This window comes from Phacochoerus africanus, chromosome 11 (assembly GCF_016906955.1).
Source record: "Phacochoerus africanus isolate WHEZ1 chromosome 11, ROS_Pafr_v1, whole genome shotgun sequence".
NCBI lineage: Eukaryota > Metazoa > Chordata > Mammalia > Artiodactyla > Suidae > Phacochoerus > Phacochoerus africanus.
In genome coordinates, this window is record NC_062554.1 from 6627130 (window position 1) to 6651298 (window position 24169).

General features: G+C 62.1%; 1 protein-coding gene across 7 annotated transcripts in view; it reads right to left on the bottom strand.

Moving 5' to 3' along the window:
* Positions 1–932: 932 nt before the first annotated feature.
* ARAP1 (ArfGAP with RhoGAP domain, ankyrin repeat and PH domain 1) overlaps positions 933–24169 on the bottom strand; it is a 63143-nt gene continuing 39906 nt past the window's right edge. For 6 of the 7 annotated variants that reach the window (XM_047754147.1, XM_047754144.1, XM_047754145.1 and 3 more), the window contains 24 exons: positions 21301–21500; positions 19990–20075; positions 18524–18706; positions 17393–17567; positions 16102–16236; positions 14000–14135; positions 13628–13730; positions 12627–12822; positions 12320–12371; positions 12052–12215; positions 11674–11886; positions 11229–11334; positions 10690–10837; positions 10516–10602; positions 10353–10421; positions 9920–10037; positions 8460–8573; positions 8094–8239; positions 7533–7565; positions 3928–4010; positions 3168–3218; positions 2925–2988; positions 1743–1892; positions 933–1551 (listed from right to left, as the gene is read on the bottom strand). In XM_047754147.1, coding sequence (XP_047610103.1) covers positions 1534–1551; positions 1743–1892; positions 2925–2988; positions 3168–3218; positions 3928–4010; positions 7533–7565; positions 8094–8239; positions 8460–8573; positions 9920–10037; positions 10353–10421; positions 10516–10602; positions 10690–10837; positions 11229–11334; positions 11674–11886; positions 12052–12215; positions 12320–12371; positions 12627–12822; positions 13628–13730; positions 14000–14135; positions 16102–16236; positions 17393–17567; positions 18524–18706; positions 19990–20075; positions 21301–21500 — 2830 coding nt within the window. In that variant the 3' untranslated portion in view covers positions 933–1533. The remainder of the gene's footprint in view (positions 1552–1742; positions 1893–2924; positions 2989–3167; positions 3219–3927; positions 4011–7532; positions 7566–8093; positions 8240–8459; positions 8574–9919; positions 10038–10352; positions 10422–10515; positions 10603–10689; positions 10838–11228; positions 11335–11673; positions 11887–12051; positions 12216–12319; positions 12372–12626; positions 12823–13627; positions 13731–13999; positions 14136–16101; positions 16237–17392; positions 17568–18523; positions 18707–19989; positions 20076–21300; positions 21501–24169) is intronic. The other variant, XM_047754148.1, reaches the window with a different exon arrangement.

Genomic DNA, 24169 nt, shown 5'->3' on the forward strand with positions numbered 1-24169 from the left:
GCAAGCGACCCCTGGCAGCCTAGAGCCTCCACTCTCACCCATCCTCTCTGGGCCTTGGCAGTCACCTCAGACCCAGGGAAGAATTCCAGCCCCTGAGCACTCAGACAAGGGTCTTGTGGTGGCTGCTGGAGGTGGAATGATCAGCCTGGCCTGGAGCAGCCCACCCAGGGCAGGACAAAGGTGGGACACTCAAGGGGCTCAGTCCCAGCCTGTGAGGCCAGCCGGAGAGCCCACTCCAGCCTGGCACCTACCTCCCTGGCGGGGACAAGGAACCCAGAGCCCAGGCCCCCAAGAGCTGTGCCAACACCCGGGCGTCCCCACTGAGCTGGATCAACCAACCGGAGGTCAGAAGCCATGGGGCCCATCCCCCGCCCCCCTGGCTAAGGCCGGGAGGGGAGCCCCTGGAGAGAGGCTGGGGATGAGGCTCCAGGCAGAGGCAGGAACGCGGTGTCTGGCACCTTCCCAGGGAATCCCAAATCCATCTCCGCGCAGCTCGTCATCTCCCCCACATGCCAGGGCCTCTTCTTGGAGGAGGTGGCCGTGTGAGGAGAGGCAGGGCCCACCTCTGATGGGCGCGCACAGGGGCCAAGGGTAACCTGCGGTCCTTCTCCCCAGTTCAACAAAGCTCCCTGGACTCTGTGACCTCGTGTCTCGAGAGGGGCTGATGATGGCTACCCGGGGTCACTCACAGGCCACCCAGCCCTGGCTCAGAATCAGACTGCAGCAGGGAGAGGGCCCTGTCCCAGCTGGGGTCTGTCCTGGCCAGAGTCAGGACCAGAAGCACAGTGAGGGTGGCGTGGAGCCAGGCCGGGGTTCTGCCTACGCCAGGGCGGAAGCGGGGGGCACAGGGCCCTCACCTCTGGGCCTCCTGTCCCCTTCTTATCCTGGGACATCTGAAACCCCAACCAAGCACAGGGCTCAGGCCCAGGGGATAAAATATACAGGTATATTTATATTATCAAAAGGTCCCCAAAGTGGGGAAGGGGCACCGGGCAGCCTGGGCCCTCCCGGTAAAGCCCAGACCAGAAAGGGGCCTGAAGGCCCCCCAGTCCAGTTCTCGGCCAAGAGCTCCCGTCCCACCCCAGCTGAGCGATCCTTCAGAGCACCCACACTTGGCTGTTCTGGAGTTTGTGGCAAAGGGGTGGGCTCCCTTCCAGCGGGGGCCCCGGGGCCTCAAGCTCTGAAAGGATGGCATTTGTCCAGAGTTCTGACCCCCTGACCTCAGGGTAGGTGACCCTGGCGGGCGGCGGGGGGTAGGGGTGCAGGTCAGGCCAGCAGGGCTGAGCTCCCACCTGCTGGGAAGAGGTTAAGGGACTCCTTGGCAGGCAGACCCTGCTGCCTGCCCCCCACGTCCCGGCCAGGGAATCCCATGCCCAGTCAGGATGTGGGGTGCAGGGTTGCAGCTTCCTCATGCATCCCCTGCTGGCTCACACCAGGCATGCAGGGCATGAGGGTGTCTGCCCGGAAGGCTTCGTGGTGGTGGCGGCGGCGGTGGTGGTGGTGGTGGCAGCGGCGACAGAGTCCCACCTGTGCTCAGACGTTTCGGAGGAGCTGCGGGAAGGCACAGAAGCCCAGATCCCATGAGCACTTGGCGAAGACCCCTGGGGAGCAGGGGCTAGGGAGCAGGAGAGAGGGGCACCCCTGACCCAGGCGAACCGAAGGGGTCTAACGGGACGCTCGCTGAGGATGGAGGGATGGGGCGGGGGGGCGGGGAGCCTGTCCCGGGACGCAGAGCCACTCACGGAAAGGGGGTCGGCGGCAAAGGCGGCCACACTCCGGCGCATCTCGTTCTCACTGCCGCGCAGCGGGATCAGTGATACACTGCCCAGCCGGACCTCGGGCACCGCCCGGGACACGCGAGAGGGCTCCGAGGGCCACACCAGGCCGTCGTGCTGCGGAGCAGGGGAGAAGGGGGCGCTGGGGCCTGGGCTCGGCTTCCGCTGGCCCAGACGTGCGGCTCCAGATCCACCCACCCTTCCCAGAAACGCCTCCGGCCGGGGTCCAAGGTGACACCCTCAGCTTTGATCCCCCACACAAGCCAGCCAGCTGTGTTCCTCAACAGCTCTCATCTCCGGCCACAAACACACCAATCCCAGGCCCTGCGCCAAGCAGGCGGTTCCAGGGGACCAAGTCTGCCTTCTCTGGCCAGGAACCCAGAGACTACAGGACTACAGCATCCTCTGCCCAGTTTCCCTCCAGACCCCGAGTCCCAGGAAGCTCGGGCCGAAAAGAACTCAGCCCAGGGCCCTCGTACAGTTTTACCTCCCTTCTCCCTAAACAATTCTGAGCTCTCATCTTAAAACAAAACCTCTGCTCAGAGTCCAACCCAGGCCTCTGGCCCTGCTCTGGCTTCAAGTCCTCCCCAGCGCGTTCCCACTGCCCCCAGCACGCAGCCCTGCACACCGCTCTCGCTTCGCTCAAAACTCTCCTGTAAAACTGCCGACGAGGTCAAAGTCAGCTTTCTTCGTGGCCTTCAAGATGGAGATTCTGCTCCCAACTCCCCCTCCGGCGCCAGCTTCCAGCACGGCCTGGCTTCTTCTCCCTCCTGGCCTCTCGGCTGTGTGTGAACCCGGCCCTCTGCCTGGAGGCCGCCCCTCTCCCGCTGGTCTCCAAAGACTCGGCTTCCACCAAACCCTCTCCCTGCCACCCTCCCACCCCACCCACCACCTCCGCGAGGCAGGGCCCTGGCTTCCTGCTGCCAGCACTGGGCTCCGAAGGCCCTCTGTGTGTCTGGCATGCCTGGCTCGGGGCTCGGCCAGAGCAGGTACCAGAAAAGGTTTACAAGAGAATAAGCAAATACAATAATTAAGAACAACTCAAAATCCTGAAGCAACTGGGGGCCTGACTAGGGAACAAACACGGCCATTCTTGGTGATGGAGGCTTCCCCGGACCCACCCCACACCCTGCAGCCCGCGCCTGGTACCTGCATGAAGAGGAAGGTGGCGAACCACTCCCGGAGCTCCATCTGCGTCTCGCAGCACAGGTACCTGCGGGGGGGCGGGGGGGGGGGCACAGGTCTGGACGCCGCCAGGGTCCAGCTGAGTGGGGACACCCTGCCCGGCTCCCCAGCCCACAGCCGCGGGGCAGAGCACAGATCGGGACAGGGAGGGGACCCAGTCAGGGGGGCCGTGCGCCCATCTCTCCTGGGCCTGGGGCTCCTGCTCACCACTGTTGTTTCTCGTGTTTCTCTGTCTCATGTACCACGGTGAAGCCCCAGCTGCAGAGAACGGGCAGGTGGAGTTACTTGACAGCCTGCAGAGGCCTCAGAGCCCAGAAGCCTGGCCCGGAGCCAGGGCAGAGTTCAGGGCCTTCTGCAGGCACAGCACATCCCAGCCGCTGCCAGTCTCCCAGGCCCTTGGCGCCCCCACCCCCCAGCCCCGACCCACCCCAGGCTGCCCTAGTGCCCCAGGGACAAGCGGCATGGGCGGGGGAGGCAGTGTCAGGAACCCAAGTCCAGTGACTGCAATTAGCCACACTAATAGTGGCCAAGCCTCACTCTTCAATGTTTAGAACACACAACCCTGTCGACTACACTGCAATTAAAAAAAGAAGAAACACGCACAGAGCCAGCCTGTGGAACAGGCACGGCACTGTCTTCCCCATCCTGCGGATGTGGGACGTGCGGCCCAGAAAGGTCCCAGAGTTAGTCAGTGACTAAGTGGATTTCCATCCAGGCCAGTCGTGCTCAAATATGAGCAAGCCTCAGAGTTCCCTGGGTGGCCTGGGACAGCACACCCTCCCCCGAACCCTCGATTCAGCAGGTCTGGGGCAGCGCCCGAGAACCTGGGTTGCTAAGCCCTTCCAGGTGATGCGGATGCTGTGGTCTGGGAGACACCACGGAACCGACCGGTCAAGGTCACAGCCCTCAGCCGTGCCGCCTCCACCAGCTCCGAGCTCCGCAGGCCCATCTCCTCGCCCCTGCTCACCAGGTGGGTGGCCGGAGTTTCTTCTTCACCCCCAGGTAGACTTTGAGACTCCGGACGGGCCACTCCTTCTCAGGCCGGTGACTCTGGGTGGGGGCGGGCAGAGGGAGCGGGTTCAGTCAGGGGGGCCCTGGGGCAGGTCTCCCCTGCGGGTGGCTCTCTCCCCACCCCCTCTGCAGCCCAGCCCAGCGGCCCTCCTCCAGGAAGCCTTCCTGTCAAAGCCCCCCCTCCCCGCGGCAGCGTCAGACAGTCAACCCCCGGTCCCCGAGGCAGCTGACGTCCCGAACAGTGATTCCAGGCCCTCGCTGCTGCCCTGCCCTTGAGAGCTGACTCAGGGCACCGGCTGGTCCAGACCGTCTGTGGCGGGACAGGTCTGCGCACTGCACGTCGTCCTCGGACCCCAAACTGCACAGGCGTGTGCGAGCTGAGAGCCCCGGTTGGCGGCGCGAGGCTATTTATCTCAGGCTGTTTCCTCCTCGCCCCTCCCTGCCTCGCGGAGGCTCCAGGGTTGACTGTGTGAACAGAAGGCTTGTGGGGTGAGCAGTTACTGGCTCTTTGGTTCCACAAAGTGAAGGCCAATGACTGAGGCTGAAGCAGGACGGCCAGTCGGTAGACCACAGGAAGAACTTCCCGATGGTCCAGGCCGGAGAGCGAGACCGATGTGCTGGGGAGGGCACCAGGTCACTGACGTGTTCACCGCTGGTCCCCGCCTCTGCATATGGGTCTGGGCTTGGAAGGAGCAGGCTGGCTCAGAGGCAGGGGGATGGGAGCAACGACTTCCAGGGAAGAGGCTGGTTGGAGGTCAAGCTAATGAGCCTTCCTCCTGCTCTGGGAGCCATTTGCTCAAAGCCCTGCCCCCACCAGGCACTCCTGGTGCCAGAGGGGCACCAGGGTGGATGGCGGGGGAGGGGGATTCACTTGCAACCGAAACTGGGGGTCAAAGATTGAGCCACCTCCACTCTGTTCCCCACCATTGCTCCCAGCCACCCCCAGGCATGGCTCTCAGCAGGGACGAAGAGGGGACCAGGGGACCAGGGGACGTGGAGGAGAGATGGACTTTCGGGAATCGGTGGCCCTCCCTGTGAGGTCGAAGAAGGATGGGCCGCCAAGGGATCAGTGGAGACCTCAGTGCTGTCACGGGGGGTGTGGTTTGTAGGGGGCTTACTGGGACCCCCCACCCTGCTTTCTCCCCTAATGACCCAGCCCGTGATGGGGGAGCCCCACGTCTCCTGCACATAGCACCTGATCTGACAATGGCCAAGTGCCCCAAACGGCCAGGAACAAGCTGGGCTTCAGGCACAGGATGATCAGGGCTGCAGGCAGGGAGGAAACTGGATGGTGGTTTGGGAGAGGAGGCTGATATGGGGGAATGCGGAGTGGGGAGAAGACGACAAAGAAGACGCCTACATGCAGTCAGGGCAGATGCAAGGCTGAGCGCACCGGAGAAATCAGACTGCGGGCTGGAAGAAACTCGGCAGCGGGACTGGGGAGACTTGAAAAAGAGGCCATAAAAGTCAGGCCGCAGGCCTGGAGAACATCCAGCACTGGGCGGGAGAGGAGGAAAGATGTGGGGGAAACGGCTACAGGTGGGGAAGGAATCAGGCTGAAGGAATGAAAATCAGGCTGCAGGCTAGGAAGAAATCAGGCTGCGGGCATGAGGGGAAGAGAACTGAAGCAAGGCGTAAAGGGAATCCAGCGTGGGCAGAGCCGGGGGGCTGCAGTCGGGGTGTGGAGAGGACGCGGGAATTAACGGGGTCAACCAGGTTGTGGCTCCTTGTGGATCCGGAAAAATAACACGTGCCTCGGCTTCCTTGGGTGCCAGTGTGCCTGGCACACGTGCTGCAGGCATGTGACCTGAGCATGGCCGAGGCAGGAGGCCGGGGAGCTGGCGGGGCAAGGGGAGCACCATCCAGTGTCCCTTCAGTTCTGATCAGACAGCTCGTGTTTCCAGCAGCTCTGAGGCATGAGCTCACTGGCAGAGAACCAAGCTCAGTTCCTGATGCTCAAAGACCTTTGCTGGAACCAAGAGCTTTCTAGAGCGTGCCTTTCCCAGGTGCCTCAGGACTCCTAACAATGGGAGGCCCCAGCAGGGGGCTTGGGTGACCCTCAGCTGTCAGAACTGTCCCAGTTTCAAGTCTTCTTTCCCACTGCTCCATAAGCCAACAAATGCCATGACTACTAGCCACGACACACCTTCCTGGGGCTCCTGCGAGACCAAGAGCAGCCGCCCAGCCCTGGAGAGCACGGCGCAGCCCTGCGCTGATCAGCCTTCGCTGCCGAGGCCTTCATTCCCTGATTCCCACCTCAAGGAATAAAAAGCTGGAGCTGTGAGGCTAACGTCCTCGGGGTCTGAATCCCAGGCTACCTCCCGGATGGCCCTGGGCCCTCCCGAGGCCCGCGCTCTCACCTGCGGCCTGGAGCAATGCCCCTTCTCACAGCACCACCGCACCACCTGGGCTGGATAAACACTAGCTCGGCCCCCCTTTTTAGCTCTCGTGGCATCTCCTCCTCCACACGAAAGGACCAAGGCTGCTTCTCCCGGTGCCTCAGCCCCGCTCCCACCTCTCTGCCCACACTGACCTTCTTATTCTGCTCCACTGGGCTAAGTAGCCCTAGCAGAAAGGGGCCAAGGAAGTAATATCCCAGGACCAAGGGGGGCTGCCTGGAGGAGGGGACAGGCCCAGAAGTAAGGACGTGATCACAGGAAGTGGCAGAAGAGAGAAGAGGAGGCACTGCCCACGAGGGTCAGCAGGAGCACAGGCTGCATGAATAGAGGTAAGATGTGCAGAGAGAGGGAGGTGAGGGTTCTGCTCTGCTCCCTCCATGTCAGCCAGACCTGTCCAGATGGCCTGGGGAGACCGAACGGGTAGGAAGGGCTGGAGACACTAGTGGGGGCCAGTGTGGGAGCCCAGGCTCAACCCCTGGGCTTGGAGACCTGTTTCTGCGGCCTGTCTCTGCAGAACACCTGTACTCTGGCTTCCAAGGCAGCGCTGGGACCCGCAGGGGTATCATGGGAGGCAGGTCTCCGCGGGTCCCTAGCAAGGCCTTTCTCCCAGGCAAGAGCATCATTCCAGGGATAGGGCAGCCCCCAGGGAGGAGACAGTGAGCTCCCCTCCCCAGCGGTGTGCGAACAAAGACCAGAGAGCAGCTAGGGAGGCTGAGAGGCTGAGCGGGAACTCCTAGCACAGATGGGGAACGTGCCACTCGCCTGCCGTGGCCTCGCTCCGGCATTTCAGGAAAAGGGCAGTAGCAAGGCATTCTGACAGCCCTAGAAGCAGTGGCAGGAGATGAAGACCAGAGCTCTAATTTGAGCCCAGGAGCCTCCACTAACTGGCTCCACGGCCTCGCACTGAGTCCTCTGGAAAAGCCTCGAGCATCACACCGATGGGGGCCCCTACCTTGGGGGAAGGACTCTGGGGCAGGGTTGGGGATGGAGAGCAGGAGCCTAAGCCACAAGCCCCAGGGTGGAGGCCAGTGCTGATGGCAAGAGGCCAGGAAGCCATGCCTGGAGATGGCCAGAAGCTCTGGCTGGGTCCCCACACTCCCGCCAGGCTCACTCGGCCCCCAGGCGGTGTAAGGCAGCTGGCAGCTGGCCCACAGCTACTCACGGTCTCAGGGGCCCCGCTCCACGGCCTCTGGCTCTGTTTGATAGAGGATCAGGGTTAAGGAAGAAGCAGGCCCAGTTCAGAGCTAGAACAGCGTGTGGGGTGCACGATGGCACGTGGCATGTGTGCGCGAGAGACTAAGCGAGGGCAGTGGGGGAGGTGCTGGGAAGGACACGGAGTCCGGTCTGGGAGGACGCCTGGCATGTGGTCGGAGTGGGCCGAGGGGCATGGCCTATGTAACGACAATGCATGCGTGGGCCACGCCTTGGGGCTGTCACCATGTGCCATGTTCTTGTGGATGCTGTGGACCGGGCACAGGTGAGACAGAAGCACACACATCGGGTACCTGGATACAGTGGCATCCAGGTACCAGGACCTACTGGGGGGGGCTCCAGGCCAAAGCGGAGTGAGCCCCCAGAGCCACAGCAGGAAGGTCCGAGGGTCCAGAGCTCTCTCCCAGTGCAGAGCCATCCCAAGACCCCGTGCCAGGGACGCTCCCATGAGGCCTGGGGGGATGCTTGAGCGTGGCTGCCCGTCACGGGGCAGGACCCAGGGATCACGTACCCGGACCTCCTTGTAGAGCCGCAGGCAGCTGCTGTTGAGGATGAAGTAGCGATCGTGGAAGCCGCCTGAGGGCAGGCCTAGGCCCAGGAGGCTGCGGTCCTCGCGGAACTTCATCATGCCGTGCTTGGTCTCGCCCACGTGGCTGGCTGGGGGAGGAGAGGGGTGGGCACAGGCTGCACTACCCCTGCCCACAGACTGACACCCAGGGCGGGGTCCCAGGACACTGCTCCACCCTCTGAAGAGGCCTGCCCGCCCGGTGCCCTCTGCCTGAGCTGCTCCTGCCCAGCGCCACCAGGTCCCCTGTGCCCGCTCCAGATGGAGGGACCCCACCAGCCTGCCCAGCCCTGTGGGGGGGATCGCACCTACCCAGGTAGAGCAGCATGGCCTCCATGGACTGGTGCTTCTTCACCACCAGGTAGCTGTCTGTGCCCAGCCCGTGCAGGATGGGCAGCACCTTCTCCGCAAAGTGCAGGGGGCGCTCTGGGGAGAGGTCACACCTGCTGTCAGTCACCAGGACCACATGGCCTGAGGCCACTGAGGGCTGGCCCAAGGGCACCCCTCATCTAGTGCCCAGTGGCACCGCCTGCTCCCTCTGCCTCCAAGAGGACGTCACATCACGGCCGCGACCGCCCCCACGCCCAAGCTTCAGGCCTCACACATCGGCCAGGACCAACCTGCTCTGACCCAACACGTCCAAAACCAAGCCCATGAGCTTCCCTGGGGGCCTCAGGGAGAAGAGCACCCCTGCCAGGCCGGGGGGGCGGAAACAAGCCCTCCTCCCTCTCACGTGTCCAATCTCTGCTTCTGTCGTCTCCCTGCAGCCACCTGGGCCCTGAGATCCTCTTTGTCTTGAGCCAACCCTGCGGCCCAGCCGCAGCCTGCCGCGGGGCGCTCACCCCTCCACGGGTCTCTCCAGCAGCAGCGAGCCTTTCCAACTCCCAAGCACTAACCCTTCAGCGGCCGCCTCTGCCTCTGTCTCCAGCTCCCCCAACCCCGGGCCAAACCCTCACTGCCCTCAGCTCAAGCTCCTTGAAAGGAGGGTGTCCTTGGCCACCGCAGGGCTTTTGCCCATGTTGTTCCCACCGCGCGGCAGGACTTTCCCCGCCGCTTCACCAGGCAACTGCTACTGGTCCTGGACCTTCTAGTCCGAGGACTCCAAGCCAGAGACCCCGTTACAAGCTCGAGCAGCGCCGTGGTGGCCCTGTCCCTCGCGGCAGGTAACCTGGCTGGAGTTGAGCGTTTATCAGCGAGATCACGGGGTCGGCGTCTTGACTGCACCCGGCACCAAGCCCCGCGAGGGCAGGGACTGTGTGTCCGGCTCCCCAGCTCAGGGCCTGGCACTCTACGAATGACAGTCAAACAAATGAACGGACACCTCCCAGCCCCCACTGCCACTGCCCTTCATCCTAAAATGTCTCTATCACTCCCTTGGGCACCGCAACACCATCACAACCACCCTACCTACACCACCACCCACCCACTCCTCTTGCAAGCTCATCATCACCCACAGCCCCCTTCGCCTCCAGCGCCGGCACCCACAATCCCGTTATCACCGGCATCACCCCCCCGGCAAGCAACACCATCCTCACGGACACCCAGAAAGCGTCAGGGCCGACCCCATCTACCCCCTCACAGTCCTTCCCGTTAGCCACATTACAGCTGCCACCTAAAAGCCCTGCCAGCACGCTGTCATCACCATCACTGAGGTCAGTGTGACAGCAACATCCGTCACTCCAAACCCCCCTTACCACCACTGTGGCCACACTGTGGTGTAGAGGCAGACAGACAGGCCGCCCTTCCCTGCACCAAGCCTGCTGGTCACCCACCTGCCTCCTCCCTCTCATTGACCTCGAAGCAGGTCCAGTAGTCCTTCTCCCTGATGCCCACATTCCTGCGATCCAAGATCTCCAGTGTGAGCTCCTCAGCTGTCATGGATGCTGGGATCTGTGGAGATGGAGGAAGAGGACATCAGCCTACCCCACGCTGGCCCGGCTGTGCCACAACCTTGCCCTGTGACCCAGGGGCTGTGCCCACCCCTCTCGGGGTCTGCTGGCATCCTGGGACGACGCGGGATGTCTCTGAGCAGCACTGATGAGCTGGGTGGGGAGATGAGAGACAGGCCAAGGCACCGGCCTGATTCAGGTCCCACACTGGGACTCCCCTTGGGACAAGAGCCAAGCTCCCCGGTTGTCATCTGAGCCTGTGCGCAGCCCAGCTGGGTTCTCCTGGCCCCTGGGCTTCTAGATCCCCAACCCCCACCTTGACATGTTGCTCTGCCTCCGCCTTCTTCTCTTCCAGGTACACCGTGCAAATGAAGTCACCAGCGTGCTGTGGGGAGAAAGGGCTTAGCAAGAGGCCTGGGGGCGCGGGCGCAGGCCCAGGCAGCTGGTCTGAGTCCCCTACCCCAGGCCCTGTCCTGTACCTGGGTCCCACTGGCCGTGCCAGCCACACGCATCTTCACGATGGCAGTGATCTCGTCCCGCTGCTTCCTTAGCTCCTCCTCGTCCACCTGGGGAGGGGAAGGGACAGGGACAGACGGTCACTGCCACCCAGGAGGCTCAGCGCTGCCCTCCACCGCCCGCGGCCGGGGACGCACACTGAACACCACCACGTAGCGGCTGATGAGGTCTTCCACCACACGGCCAGCCTTGTAGTCCTGCCCGTCTGTCTGGAAGAGCGTGGGCCCGAACACAATAGCCAGGTTGTGCGTGTTCATCTGGTTCGTGTCGGAGAAGCACTGGACACTGGACAGGGAAGGACGGGAGCCCAGAGTGAGGACTCCAGCCCTGAACTCCCCCTGTCCCGCCCTGTTCCTGACGGGCCCACGAATGGCCTTGGAGTGAAGCCAAGGTAGGTCCTGGTGAGAGAGGACCGCTAACTAAGGGAAGAGGGGACAGTCTTTTTGGCCACATCCTGGGGCCTGGGGAGAAGCAGGGCTGGGAAGCTGAGCGAGCTGGCCTCTGGCTGCGACCTCCTCTATTCTCTCAGCCTCCAGCAGGGAGCTGGGGGACAAAGCATCCCAGGCCAGGGCACTCATAAGTCAGCACTCGGTTCCCAGCCTGCTGGGTCCCAGGGGAGAGCAGTCACCAGGGTGGGAGTAGAACAGCGCCCCCGGCCAGTGCTGCCGCTCCTCACCAGTACAGGTGGCTGATCAGGGCCTTCACGGTGGCCCGGTTGACTGGGGGCAGGCGCGCCAGCAGCTCTCGGTACCTGGCGATCTTCTCCTCCTCATCCTCAATCTCTGGTTGCGGGGGAGATAGAACAGGTCAGGAACCCTCTGTAACCGCCTCCCTGTCCCACCCCTCTGCCTATCATCCTAGGTGACAGCGCCCCCTGCCCCTCCAGGTCAAATCGGGCTGGGTAACAGCAGAGACAAAGAATGCTCCAACTCCAAGGGACCCGGGGCTCTGTCTAGAGTGACAATGGGCATGAAAAGAGGTGACGGAAGGGGCTGGAGCCCAGCGCTGGGGCACGCCCAGTCCACGTGCACGACGGGGAGGCGAGGGGAACCGAGCTCGGCGTAGACAAGGCAGCAGCACCGGCCGGGGGCTCAGGCTGGGTCCCGGCCGCAGGGGCCCACCTGAGGCCTCCAGCCAGGAGAGGCGCTGGACTCGAGTGAAGAGCCCATCAGGCAGGTCTCGCAGGAAGCGCTTGAGCGCGGAGGAGACGTCGTCCACGTGCTGCTCGCCCTCCTTGAGGCGCACAGATCGAGCGTCCTGCCGCAGGCTCTCCAGCAGCCGCTGCGTCTTCGAGGTCTGCCCGCACTTGCGGTAGATGCCCTCGGAAGTCAGGCCTGGAGAGGGGCGGGGCTGAGCCGGGCTGGGGGCGGGGCCAAAAGTGAGGGGCTGAGGGCATTGGTCAAGGGCGGGCCTCGCGAGGCTCTGAGCTCCTGGGAGGGCGAGGTTAAGGGGTCTCTGGGCGGGGCGGGGCGGGGCCTTGCCAGGGGGGCGGGGCTCACCGCACTGGGTGATGTAGTCCACACAGCGGTACACAATCACCGGGATATCCGAGTCTCCGAGTTGCTGTTCCGACAGCGTGTCCCCTGAGCTGGCTGCTGCTTTCTGGATGGCGCCCAGCCAGCCTGTGAAGTCCAGCCGCCGCTCTCCCTGGATGTACAGCGTCCTGGGCGGGAGACGGCCCGTCACTTGGGAGCCTACCCCTGCCCCGGCCGTCCCAGCCCGACAGCCACAGGCTTCTCTGAGCCCCTCAGGGAGGCCAGGGCTCACCTCCTTCGCTCCACCAGCACCAGCACCTGGTTCTCGCTGTCCCCTTGGACGGCTGTGGAGGAGCAAAGCTGAGGTGAGGCTTTGCTGATGGTCCCCAACTGCCCCCCTCCTGAGGCGATCTGGGCCCACACACCCCTGGGACCCAGCCGCCGACTCATGGAGTGGCTGAGATGCACCCCAAGGACAGGGGAGGACATGAGAGGGCAGGCTGGCTCGAGTTCAGGCTTCTGGGGAGGGGCTGGGGACCCGGGGGGGGCCCAGGAGAGGGTGCCCTGGAGGTTGGGGGCCCAGGTCCGGGTCCACGCACAAAGCTCCTGCAGTTTCCGAAGTTGCAGTGGCTCCTCACAGGGCCCCTCTGGGAAGACAGCGTGGAGCTCAGAGCCAGTGAGGGAGAACCAGCCTTCCTGGGCCCGTTGCAGGCTCAGGCCAGCTTTGTAGGGTAGGCGCCCAAGCCTCTCGAAATCCCGGGCCAGCAGATCCTCAGCCAGGGGAGGCACGAACGCCTGGTGGGGAGGTGGCCGGGGAGACTGCGTCAGCCAAGGGCACTGATCACAGGATGCCCAGCTCTTTGGCTAGTGGGCATGTACCCATTTCCCACCCAGCTACCTACCCTCTCCCCTACCCTGGGCAGAACCAGCACAGTGAACTAATTCAGGTATCAGGCCCCACTTGATACCCACTCAGCTATGCCTGGCTCTGGCACACCTTCCCACACACCATTAGGGATGTCTCTCCTCTGGAGCCCCCTGGCACCACAGCATCCTTGCGCTGTTGTAGCACCAATTACAGTTTTTGCTCTTTGGACCCCATCTGTCTGTCTACCAGCACGGGAGACACTGAGGAGCTGGGACCAAACTGCTTCGTCTGGGTCCCCAGGGCTCTGTGGACTGACCATCAGGAGGCTCACGGGTGAGGATCAGTGAACAAGAGGCTAAGAATCAGGGGCTCTCATGCGCAGGAACCCTAGACAGCGCCTGCTTAGCCGCTGGGCAGAGGTCTCTCCTCTGCAGCCTCCCCGCCTCCTTCCTCCGGGACAAGTTCACTCCCCTGGAGGCAGCACTGTCCATCCTGGGATGGCTCTGCCGTTTATTATTAAACATGTATTGAGACAGGAGCCCTGACGCCCCGCCCCCCCCCCCCCCCGGCCAGGGGGCTGCAGACCACGCTGGGCCCTTGCCCTGTGTCTGCTCCTTCCATGCAGCCCCCATTCCATGAGGTAGGAGGGCTGGGGTACACGGGATTGGCCAGGCCCGCCTACCCTTGGTCCTGTCAGACTCCTCCCACGCCTGCCCGCTCACCAGGGCCCACCTTAGCAATGCACTTGACCCATTCACGAGCCAGCTCCGCGTTCTCCAGCCCAAACAGGTACAGCCGCTCTCCCTCCGTGTACACCTCGAAGGTGTGCTCAAAACTGTAGACACGCAGGTCGGGGTTCAGGCCCAGCCCTGGCCCACCCCCACCTCACTGCCCTCGTGACTGCCCTGCCCCTGGCCCCCAAGAGGTGGGGGCAAAGTCTTTGGCTAGGAACTCAGGTGACCTGGTCCAGCCCATGCACAGCCCCAGCTTGCTGTGCGACCCTGGGGAGGGCCTGTCTCTCTCTGGGCCTATTTCCCCGTCTCCCCAGTGGCGGGCTGGACCTTCCATCAGTAACAGTCTACAATGCTGCCCAGGGGTGCTCACCCATGGGTGTCGGGAGGGGGCACTGCCAGACACACAATCTCGCTGGCCCGGATCTCCCCGTTGGGAGTCACTGCCCGCTCATTCTCATAGTAGCTCAGGACCCCGTCGCTAAGGACACACCAGCGTCGGCTGAACTCTGGGGAGAAGGTGGGCAAGGGAACCATGAGGGAGCCCTCCACCCTCATCTGAACTTGACCTCTGCATCCTCCCCGGGCCCCCGCTCCCACCTGACCCATGTCCCTTCATCCTAACTCACAAGCTCCCCCAAATCCGTCCTCCTCCCTGTAGCCCCAGGAGCCGGTCCAGCCCACCCCCCACTGGAACTGCCGCAGCCGCCCCCGCCCGCCCCTCCAGCTGCCTCTGGACACCTAGACACATGCACGGCCCCTGCTCTTGCTGTCCCGTTCCCTTCGCCCACACTCTCCGTCCTTCAAGGGCAGCCCCCCTGTGCCCCCGCCCCTGCCAGCAGGACCCACTGCTCTCTGCTCTACTTTCTCCTATAACGGCTCTGAGGAGACTGACCCCATAAAGGAACAGAAACGGGCACGTGGATCAGGAAAGCAGGAGAAAGAACACACTGAAAAGGCCATGCAGGCTCGCCTGGTTCACAGCACTGAGCATCGCTTTGGCTCAGAGCTTCCTGGCTCCCAGGGCAAAAAGGATGACTCAGGCAGTTATATAAATGACATTACTGGGCAGAGGGAGGCAGACTCGAGGCAGTGCCCCAGGGGCACCGAGGTGGCGAACAGCACAGAGTTCCAAAGAAATCTGTTTGGGGGCCGGAGGGCTTCATCCAGCGGTGCTGAGGGATGCAGTGAGCAACGGCCTCGACAGCGCTCTCACAGCAGACTCCGTCGCATCCTGTCTACAGGGATACGACATCTGCCCTGGAGGGCAGTGTGGCCCAGAGCCTGCCTCTCAGGCTGGGCTCCCTCTAGGAGCGCCAGCCTGGCCTCCGGCACTCCTCGTCCTGCAGACATGCGCAAGGGCCCACTGCGTGCCAGGCATGGTTCCAGGTGCTGGCGGCTACAGTGGTGGCCAAGAGAAGCTAATATTCTAGTGGGGCACAGAGAATCAAGAACTAGGCCCACAAGCCGTCCAGCTGCTGTCAGATAAGAAGTGTGACAGCAGAGAGAAAGGAGGGAAAGGACTGCTGCTTCGGCTGGGGATGAGGTCTCTGAGGAGTGACATTTAAACAGAGAGAAGAGGAGTTCCCGTCGTGGCGCAGTGGTTAACGAATCCGACTAGGAACCATGAGGTTGCAGGTTCGGTCCCTGCCCTTGCTCAGTGGGTTAACGATCCGGCGTTGCCGTAAGCTGTGGTGTAGGTTGCGGACGCGGCTTGGATCCCGCGTTGCTGTGGCTCTGGCGTAGGCCGGTGGCTACAGCTCCGATTCGACCCCTAGCCTGGGAACCTCCATATGCTGCGGGAGTGGCCCAAGAAATAGCAACAACAACAACAACAACAACAACAAAAAAGACAAAAGACAAAAAAAATAATAATAATAAACAGAGAGAAGAAAGGGACTAACCATGCGCATGTGTGGGGAAAAGCGTTTGGGGCACAGGGAACAGCAAGTGCAAAGGGCTTGGCAGGAGGAATACGCATGTGCGAGAAAGAGGAAGGCGGCCAGTCAAGCTGGAGCAGAGTGAGCGAGGGGACAGGAGGCAGAGAGGTGACAGGGCCAGATGTGGTGCTGCAGATTGCGCTGCTCAGAGACGAGCAAACAGCAGGCCGAGGTGAGAGAAGGATGGAGATTTAGGCTTAGTCCTCAAGCTTCCTAAGCATCCACAGCCTCCCAGGACTGCACACCCAGCACAGGGCCCACAGCTGGCACGTGCTCGCCGAAGCCTTCCTTGGCCTAAAGGAAACTCTGCCAGTGACCTGCTCTCCAGTGCCATGCCCCACTCCTGCCCCAATCAGCCCACTTATTAAGCACCTACTGTGTACCCGAGACCACAGCCAGGAAGCCCAGCAGGGTGACTCTGCCACAGGGCACCTGGCACCCTCGTGGGTCCCCCAGCCTGGCCAGCTCTGGCTTCTTTGGCCCTGCCGCCAGGCCAGAACGCCATGGCCAGGGCAGGGTCCGGCCTGGCACCCACCTTCCCGGGCCCGGCGGTCCTGCAGCGGCTTGCCAGCTGAAGCGGTCTTGTAGAGGAAGCCACTGTGGCTCACGGTTGGCAGGACAACTGAGTAGTGCTTTTCCAGGGGTTTCATTGAATCCAGCCGAGGTACCTCTTTGGGGGGAAGGAGAAAGAGTGGCTGGTCACACTCGCCATCCAAGGGTGTCCTCCTCACCCTCCCCAGGGTGGGTATTTAAGCTGGCAATCAAGTCATCAGCCCCCGCTCCCCAGCCCAGCTCCCTGACTAGCACCCTGGGGTCTTACTGCCACATTCAGGACTTTGTCTAGGCCCTTCTCCACCTTGCCCCACTTGCACAAATTCCATCCCACTCACAAGGCCCGGCTCCAGGACCTCTCCGTCCAGGGAGCTTCCCTGACTCCCCAGCCCGGCTCTTCCTGTGGGAGGCACGGGGCCAGCACACGAGAATGAGGGGGGCCTCGAGCAAACCCACTAACCATCCCCAGAGGGAGCTTGTCTCAGACAACACAAAGCCTAAGGAAGCGGCCTGGCTCCAGCCCTGCTCCCAGCGGCCCCAAAGTCCAGGCCAGCCGGGTGGTCTCCTGTGCCTGCCCAGCCACCTGGGCTCTCCCCAGCCCAGTCCCCGCCCCATCCGTGGCCCCGCGCCCAGAGCCCTGGCCGCCGAGCTCCACCCTGGGGCCTGGGAGGTGGCCGCAGTGGCCAGCGCTGGGCTGTGACCAGCGGTGCTCACCCCCACTGCCCCACCTCAAGCCTGGGAGCCAAATGGGACCCAACCCGTCTGTGACAGAGCCCCTTCCAGACAGGGCGGCAGACAGGGCGGTGGAGGTAGGTGCCCCGCATAAGGGGAGATGCGGCACCACCCCCAAAGCCACAGACACACTCTGCACTTGCACGAACCCCGAGGCTCTCGACACCCCCCGGTGCAAGGAAGCAGAGCCGCAGCAGCTCAGAGACGGACAGACGCTGGCACACGGACGCCGTCCTGAGGGCCCACCCCGCGGGTCAGGGAGGGAACCAGAAACACACAGAGAGACACACAGAGGGACACACACGAAGGGGAAGCCAGAGGCACAAAGGTACACTGACGTGCAAACCCGAAACACACCCAAAGTCACACACACGGTGGCACCAGGGTCCCTTGAGGAGCTGCAGTTACAGCTCGAGGGCAGTCAGTCAGACAGATGTCACAGGGTGACACGCAGGCCCTGGCACCCCGCGACCACCCTCCCCTCCAAAGAGCCAGACCCCGGCCGCAGGGCGGCCGCTCCAAGTACATGTGCAGCCACTCACCCGTGGTTCGGTTGTTCCGAAGGAATTCCATCTGCAGGGTCTGTCCCGCCTGCTCAGCCAGAGCCAGGGGCGTGGGGGCCCCAGGGTCCCCTGAGAAGCAGTTGACTGCAGCCCCACAGCCCAGGAGCGCCTGGGTCTCAGCCAGGTCTGAGGTGGTGACTGCGGCACACAGGGCCTGAGGGGCAGGGAGGGGGTCAGCCCGAGGGGGGGGGGGCTGGGGACGAAGGAGTTCCCAGGTGGGGGCCACCCGAGAGAGAGAAGAGGGAGGAAGAAGGACAGAGGAGGAGAGAGGGGCCGAGGGAGCGAGGGGCGGGGGCTGCCGCGGAGCCGTGCGGACAGCCCCGACGGCCAGCCAGCCGCCAAGCCCGGCTCCAGAGGACCTCGGCTCCCTCTGCCGTGTGCAAGGGCAGAGGGGGTGCTGCAGCTCATTCCTCCCACATCTGAATTCCTCACCGCCTGCCCAGCCCTCCCAGCCAATAGGAGCGGCCGCCCCTCCTGGCTGGCGGGCTAGACTGGGCTGGGCTGGGGGCTGGACGCCTGGGTTCTTGGGAGGTGGAGGCCTGGATCCCACTGGGCTTCTAGCTGGACTGAGCCTGACTGGGTGCGGCTGCTTGGGGGAAGGGCCGAAGGTCGACCAGAGGTCATAAGTGGCATGCCCCTGCCGTGGAGCAGGCCGCCTCCCACTCGGGCCAGCCTAGACTGGGGACAGAGCTTGGCTCCCAGCCGCTCAGGGCCTGGGGCCCATGGGGGCCTCATCTCGAGTGGGGTGTGGAAGGGGGTGGGCTGGAGCAGCCAGCTGTTTTTCATGAGCCTGACAGGAAATAGCATCCCCATCAAGTTCCCTCCTTTTGGCAGGATTCAGAAGAGCAGGACGGGGTGTGGAGACAGAGGAATCAAGAGGAGAGGGAGGCAGACAGATGCTGGGGACGTGGCTTAGGCCCAGGGGTCAGGCCTGGCTCCTCCTTGCTTTGTCCCAACTGTCCCCTGGCTTAGACAGGGCCCACAGGCCCACTCATTGCTCTGAGCCAGTGGGAAAGATGGGCTGAGACAGAGACGGGGGGGGGGGGGGGAGGGGGGGCGGCAGGAAGGAAAGGGGGGTTTCAAGGGGCCTCACAGGCCCAACGCCCTCACCTTGTCCAGTTCCTCCTGGTTGCCAAAAAGCGGGTGGTAGCGGCGGTACTTGCCCTCTCTGTATTTGGCCTCTAGGTGGCACCGCCGGGCACTGGGGCTGCTGCTGGGCTGCAGGGCCTCACTGGGGGGCACGTTGGCTGCCCAGAAGCGGTTCCCAGCAGCGTTGCCCAGCTGTAAGAAGAGCTGTGGGTGTGGGCAAGAGGTCAGAAGGGCAACCTATGGCCGGGGGCCCATGCCGGGCAAAATGCTGGTTTTGAGGTTGGCAGGCTGGGGGCACCTGGCCACTCTCCCACTGGAGAAGCTCAGGGACAGCCTGGCCTGCTGTGGCCCTGGAGCTCCCCGACCAGCTCTGGGCCTGAGCCCAGTTCCTCAGCTCAGCGACAGACAGGAGGCAGACAATCTGACAGGTGGAGGTCCCAGGCCTGCTGCCCGGTTGGGGCCTTGCTAGTTCCCCACCCAGCCCCACATCTGGACTCTGCATTCCTGAGACTATCACAGTTGGGGGGCTGGGGGCGGGGCTAGCCCACGGGGTGTGCAGGATTTGGAAAACATCTTCCGTCCCTGACATTCCCCCCTGGGCTCTGAGGCAGAGGGTGAGGGCACACGGACCCGGCATCGAGGGAACTAGTTGGTCCTTTCATTCTGCTGATCCCTGTTCGGCAGGCATTTCCCAGGCCCTCTACCTTGCCTGTTTGCCAGGTCGGGGGTGGGGTGCTGGGGTCAGCGCAGGGGACAAAGCGGAAACAGTGCCAGCTGCACGGACCCACCTGTGACTTTGGGCAAGTCCTTTTCTCCCCCTGGGCCTCAATGTCCTCATTGGCAACCTGGGGATTCTAACCCGAACTCACAGGGGATGTGATACCAAGTTGCTCTGGAGTCTGCAGCTTGGCGGGGGCTGTGTGGTAGGGCCCGGCCAGCCTCCTGATGCGGGTTCTCCCCTGTAACTCCTACACCCTGGGTGGTTGGTACTTGGGCAGCCCAAGTGCACAGGCACAAAGGGACATGTGTGAGTGCCCCCCAAAGAGACAAACTGATACGCCGGCGCACGTGAGCACAGGTAAAGTGACATAAACATGGCAGGTTTTGTAGGACGCAATCTGTGTGGCATATTCTTTTTCATCTGCTTTTTTTTGGGGGGGGGGCACGCCTGCAGAGTGAGGAAGTTCCTGGGCCAGGGACTGACCCCATGTGGCAGCAGCGACTCAAGCCGCTGCAGTGACAATGCCAAATCCTTAACTGGCTGTGCCACAAAAGAACCCCTCTTCTTCTTTTTTTTTTTTTTTTTGGCAACCCTTGAAAATTGTAAAAACATTCTTAGCTCAACGGCCAGTTTGCTGACTTTGCCAAAAATGGACTTTTCCACAATCCCACCCACTAGAGGATCCCGAGGGTCTAGCTCCAGGGCGCTGGGGTTGGTGAGGGGCAGCAGCGCAAGAGGCAGACCCCAAGTACAGCTGGCTCCCCACCTCGATGAGCACTTCCGTCCACACCTTCCTGTCCATCTTCAGGCTCCGCACCTTGGAGACGCCAGCGCCGAGGCCGCGGTGCGCGCCTGCAGGCAGAGGGCCAGGACGTGGGGTCATAAGGGTGCCCAGGGGGGCAGACAGGGAGAGACCACAGGCAGGACCCCGGGGCTGGGCCGGCAGCTCCAGAATCCAGGCACAGACCCTGCCCTGGGCACAAAACTGAGCCCTGGACTCATCACCTGGGCTCCTGCATCAGCTTCCCAGCAAGGTCCCTACAGCTCTGCCGGGCCCTCTGCAGGCCACTCGCCACACCGTCTGGCCGGAGTGACTGATCTCTTGAAGTACAAACCCCAGCTCTGGACCCTGTCAGGGCTCGGCAGAATGAGAGCCAGATTCCTTACCCGCTTCTCCTCCAGCCTCACCTCCTGCCTCTCCCCTCCCCCTTCCCCCATCCACTCGGAGGCCCGCGTGCCTCCCTCTTCTCAAGGGCCCGCTGGTTCCTGCCTCAGGGCCTTTGCACGAGCTGCTCTTTCTGCCCAGACGGGCTCCCCAGGGTTGGCTCCGTCCTGACCTTCAGATCTCAGCTGACCTGTCACATGCTCAGAGAGGGCTTCTCCGAAAACACATTCTCTACCTGGCCCTTGTCATGAGCGGACACTTCGACTGGTTTGGGCATGTGTTTTCTGCCTCTCCCCACTAGAATGTAAGCTGCCCAAGGGCAGGAATGTCGACGGTTTCAGGGTCTAGTCTTGGCTCCTAGAACAAAGCCTGGCACGTGGCGAGCACAGACTAAACCCCAGTGAAATGAAAGGGGGGATGGGGAGCTGGGGCTGGAAGGCTGCAGACTTGCTCAGCTCCAGATCCCGCAAAGGACCCTGCAGCAGGGAGGGCCTGGAGCTGCCTGGCTCTGGCTTCGGCCAGAGTCTGAAGCCCAAATCTGACAGCGTCCCTCCCAACTCTGCCTCCCACGCCCCTCCGATGAATCACCAGCGCCTCCCTCTGCGTGCAAAGCCCTGCCTGACCTGGCCTCCTTGCGCTCCCTGAGGTGACAGAGGCGCTGGACGCCCACAGGCCTGAGTTCAAATCCAGACTCACTTACTTACCAGGTGACCCTGAGGAGCCATTTTCCCTCTCTGTGCCTCGGGGTCCCGACTCGTGACAAATTGAACCCCTGCCTTGCAGGTTACTCATGGTGGGAAACGCTTGGTGCCCAGGCACAGCTTCATAAACGATGCTGTTACTGCCTTTCCCCCGTCCCTGCAGGCAGCCAGGCGGCCCATCTTCCAGCACCCCGGCCCCGCGCCCACGCACCTGCGCAGCGCTTGCAGATGACGACGCAGAGGTTGATGGAGGCCCAGTCGGGCTGGGCCGCCTCGCAGTCAGCACAGAATCTGTTGGGGGCCACGGCCCAGATGCGCTCAGCCACCTCTGAGGTAGACAGGGCCTCCGCAATGGCTCCCTGCATGGCCTCCAGCCACTGCTCCTTCTCCAGCTCTGAGTCGGCCGAGAAGCTGGGGACACAGGAGTGGGATGGGGGACTGGTGGGCAAGGGCTCAGGGGGACTTGGGAGCAGCAAGGGGGGTGGGCCACAGCATGGAAGAGAGAAGAACCAGGCAGGTGAGCTCATGGGCAGAAGAGGGAGGCGCCCAGGGTCTGTGGGGAGGGTGGGCATGGTCTAAGGTGAGGACACCCCAATCCTGAGAGACGTGGGAATGGGGGGGGGTCTGGGAGGGGGCAGAAGAGACTCTGTGCCCACCAGGGAGTAGATAAGGTTGCTGGAAAGCAATGATACCTGAGCTAAGACTTGAGAGATGAGCAAGGCTTAGCCTTGTGAAGCGCGAGAAGGGTGTTCTACTAGACAGAGGGAACAGCATGTGCAAAAGGACAGGATGGCACACAGGGCATTCCAGGGCCTGCAGGAGGGATGGGTGTACAGGCAGAAAAGAAGCTGGGAGACAGAGAGGGGCAAGCTTGTGTCAGGCAGAGGAGGGCGAAGTGCACCCAGAGGACAACAGAGAAGCAGCAGAGGGTTTCAGGGGGGTGGAGTGGGGGTACAGAGATGTTATCCCCCCGGGTCTTTCCTTCCCTGCTGCCACCAAGTCGTATAAGCGCATTCAAGATTCAGCTCCAGGAGTTCCCACTGTGGCGCAGCAGAAATGAATCCAACTAGCATCCATGAGGAGGCAGGTTTGATCCCTGCCTCCCTCAGTGGGTTAAGGATCCAGCGTTGCCATGAGCTGTGGTGTAGTTTGCAGATGCTGCTTGGATCCTGCATTGCTGTGGCTGTGGTGTAGGCAGAAGAGCCATAGCTCTGATTCGACCCATAGCCTAGGAACTTCCATATGCCGCAGGTTCGGCCCTAGAAAGCAGGGGCGCGGGGGAAGGATTCAGATCCACCCATAACCCACTGCCATGGCCAAGGAAGGCACTGCTGCTGGAGACATAAAGGATGTTGATACTGCTTTCCGGGAGGTGCTGAAGAATATGCCCTCTGGCACGAAGGCCTAGCATTTATGCCACACCTGCCGAGGCCTTAGCCAAGCGCTATGCCTCTGTGCGCTTGCATCCACATACGTCAGGCTGGTGGACACCAAATCAACCTAATTAAAACTGATGACCACGAGGAACTAGGGAATTGGGCAGGTATCTGTAAAACCTACAAGGAAGGGAAACTCCAAGGAGTTCCCATTGTGGCTCAGCAGGTTAAGAACCTGACTAGTTTCCATGAGAATGCAGGTCTGATCCCTGGCCTTGCTCAGTGGCTGAAGGATCCAGCATTGCCACAAGCTGTGGCACAGGCCACAGATGTGGCTCAGATCTAACACTGCTGTGGCTGTGGTGCAGGCCGGCAGCTGTAGCTCTGATCTGACCCCTAGCCTGGGAACCTCCATTTGCCACAGGTGCGGCCCTAAAAAGCAAAAAAAAAAAAAAGAAAAAGAAAAAAAAAATCAAGTTCCACACATTAGATATGTGCAGTTAATTACCTCCCAAATATACCACAATAAAACTGTTAAAAAATAATTTTTTTTTTTTGGTCTTTTTAGGGCCACACCTGTGGCATATGGAAGTTCCCAGACTAGGGGTCAAAGCAGAGCTACAGCTGTCGGCCTACACCACAGCTCACGGCAACGCCAGATCCTTGCCCCACTGAGTGAGGCCAGGGATCGAATCCACGACCTCATGGTTCCTAGTTGGATTCGTTTCCACTGTGCCACGAGGGGAACTCCCAAAAAAATAAAAATAATTTTAAAAAAAGAAGGAAAATTCCAGAAAGTGGTTGGTCGAGGTTGGGTGGCAGTTAAAAGACGGCAAAGAATCTTAAGCCAGAGACGTCCGTCAAAGATTACTTCAGGCGTTCCCGTCATGGCGCAGCGGAAACCAATCCGACTAGTATCCATGAGGACACCGGTTCGATCCCTGGCCTTGCTCAGTGGGTTAAGGATCCGGTGTTGCCTTGAGCTGTGGTGTAGGCCGGCAGCTGCAGCTCCGATTGGACCCTTAGACTGGGAACCTCCATATGCCACGGGTGCGACCCTAAAAAGACAAACACACACACGCACACAGACACACACACACAAACATTACTTTGAATGCAAGAAATAACAAATAAAATCTTGGCTTTCAACGAAAAGGAAAAAAAAGCCTCCTCTGGTGATCACAGAGAGCCAAAGAGTGAGGAGGCAGGCGCCAGGCCAGAGGCCCCACAAGTGAGGGGCCAGACAGAGGTGAGTGATGGAGGCAAGACGGGGAGAGGCGCGTGTGTGATGGGCTTGCACGGGGGTGGCGAGGTCTCTGGGGGGAGATGGGGCCTGGGAGGCACAGCGAGCGGGGGGGAAACGGCCGCAGAGCTGTTCGGCGTACGGGTTGAGAGCTCAGGGGGAGACCCCGCTGGAAGCGGCACTCTGCGCAAAGGACCAGGAGGTGATGGTGGGGGGTGACGAGGCCACCCCGTCAGATGACAGCTCTACAGAGACCGCCGGGATCTGACGCACAGACAGCAACGTGAGGCACAGAGAGGCCAAGAGACTTGCCCGGCGCACCAGGCATCAGTGACCCGGTGATGGACTCCCAGTGTTACGGACTGAATCGTGTCCCCCCAAAAAGTCATAGGTTGAAGCCCCCAAGCCTAGCGCGAGTGCACTTGGAAAGGCAGCTATTAGGGAGGGAACTGAGGTTAAGT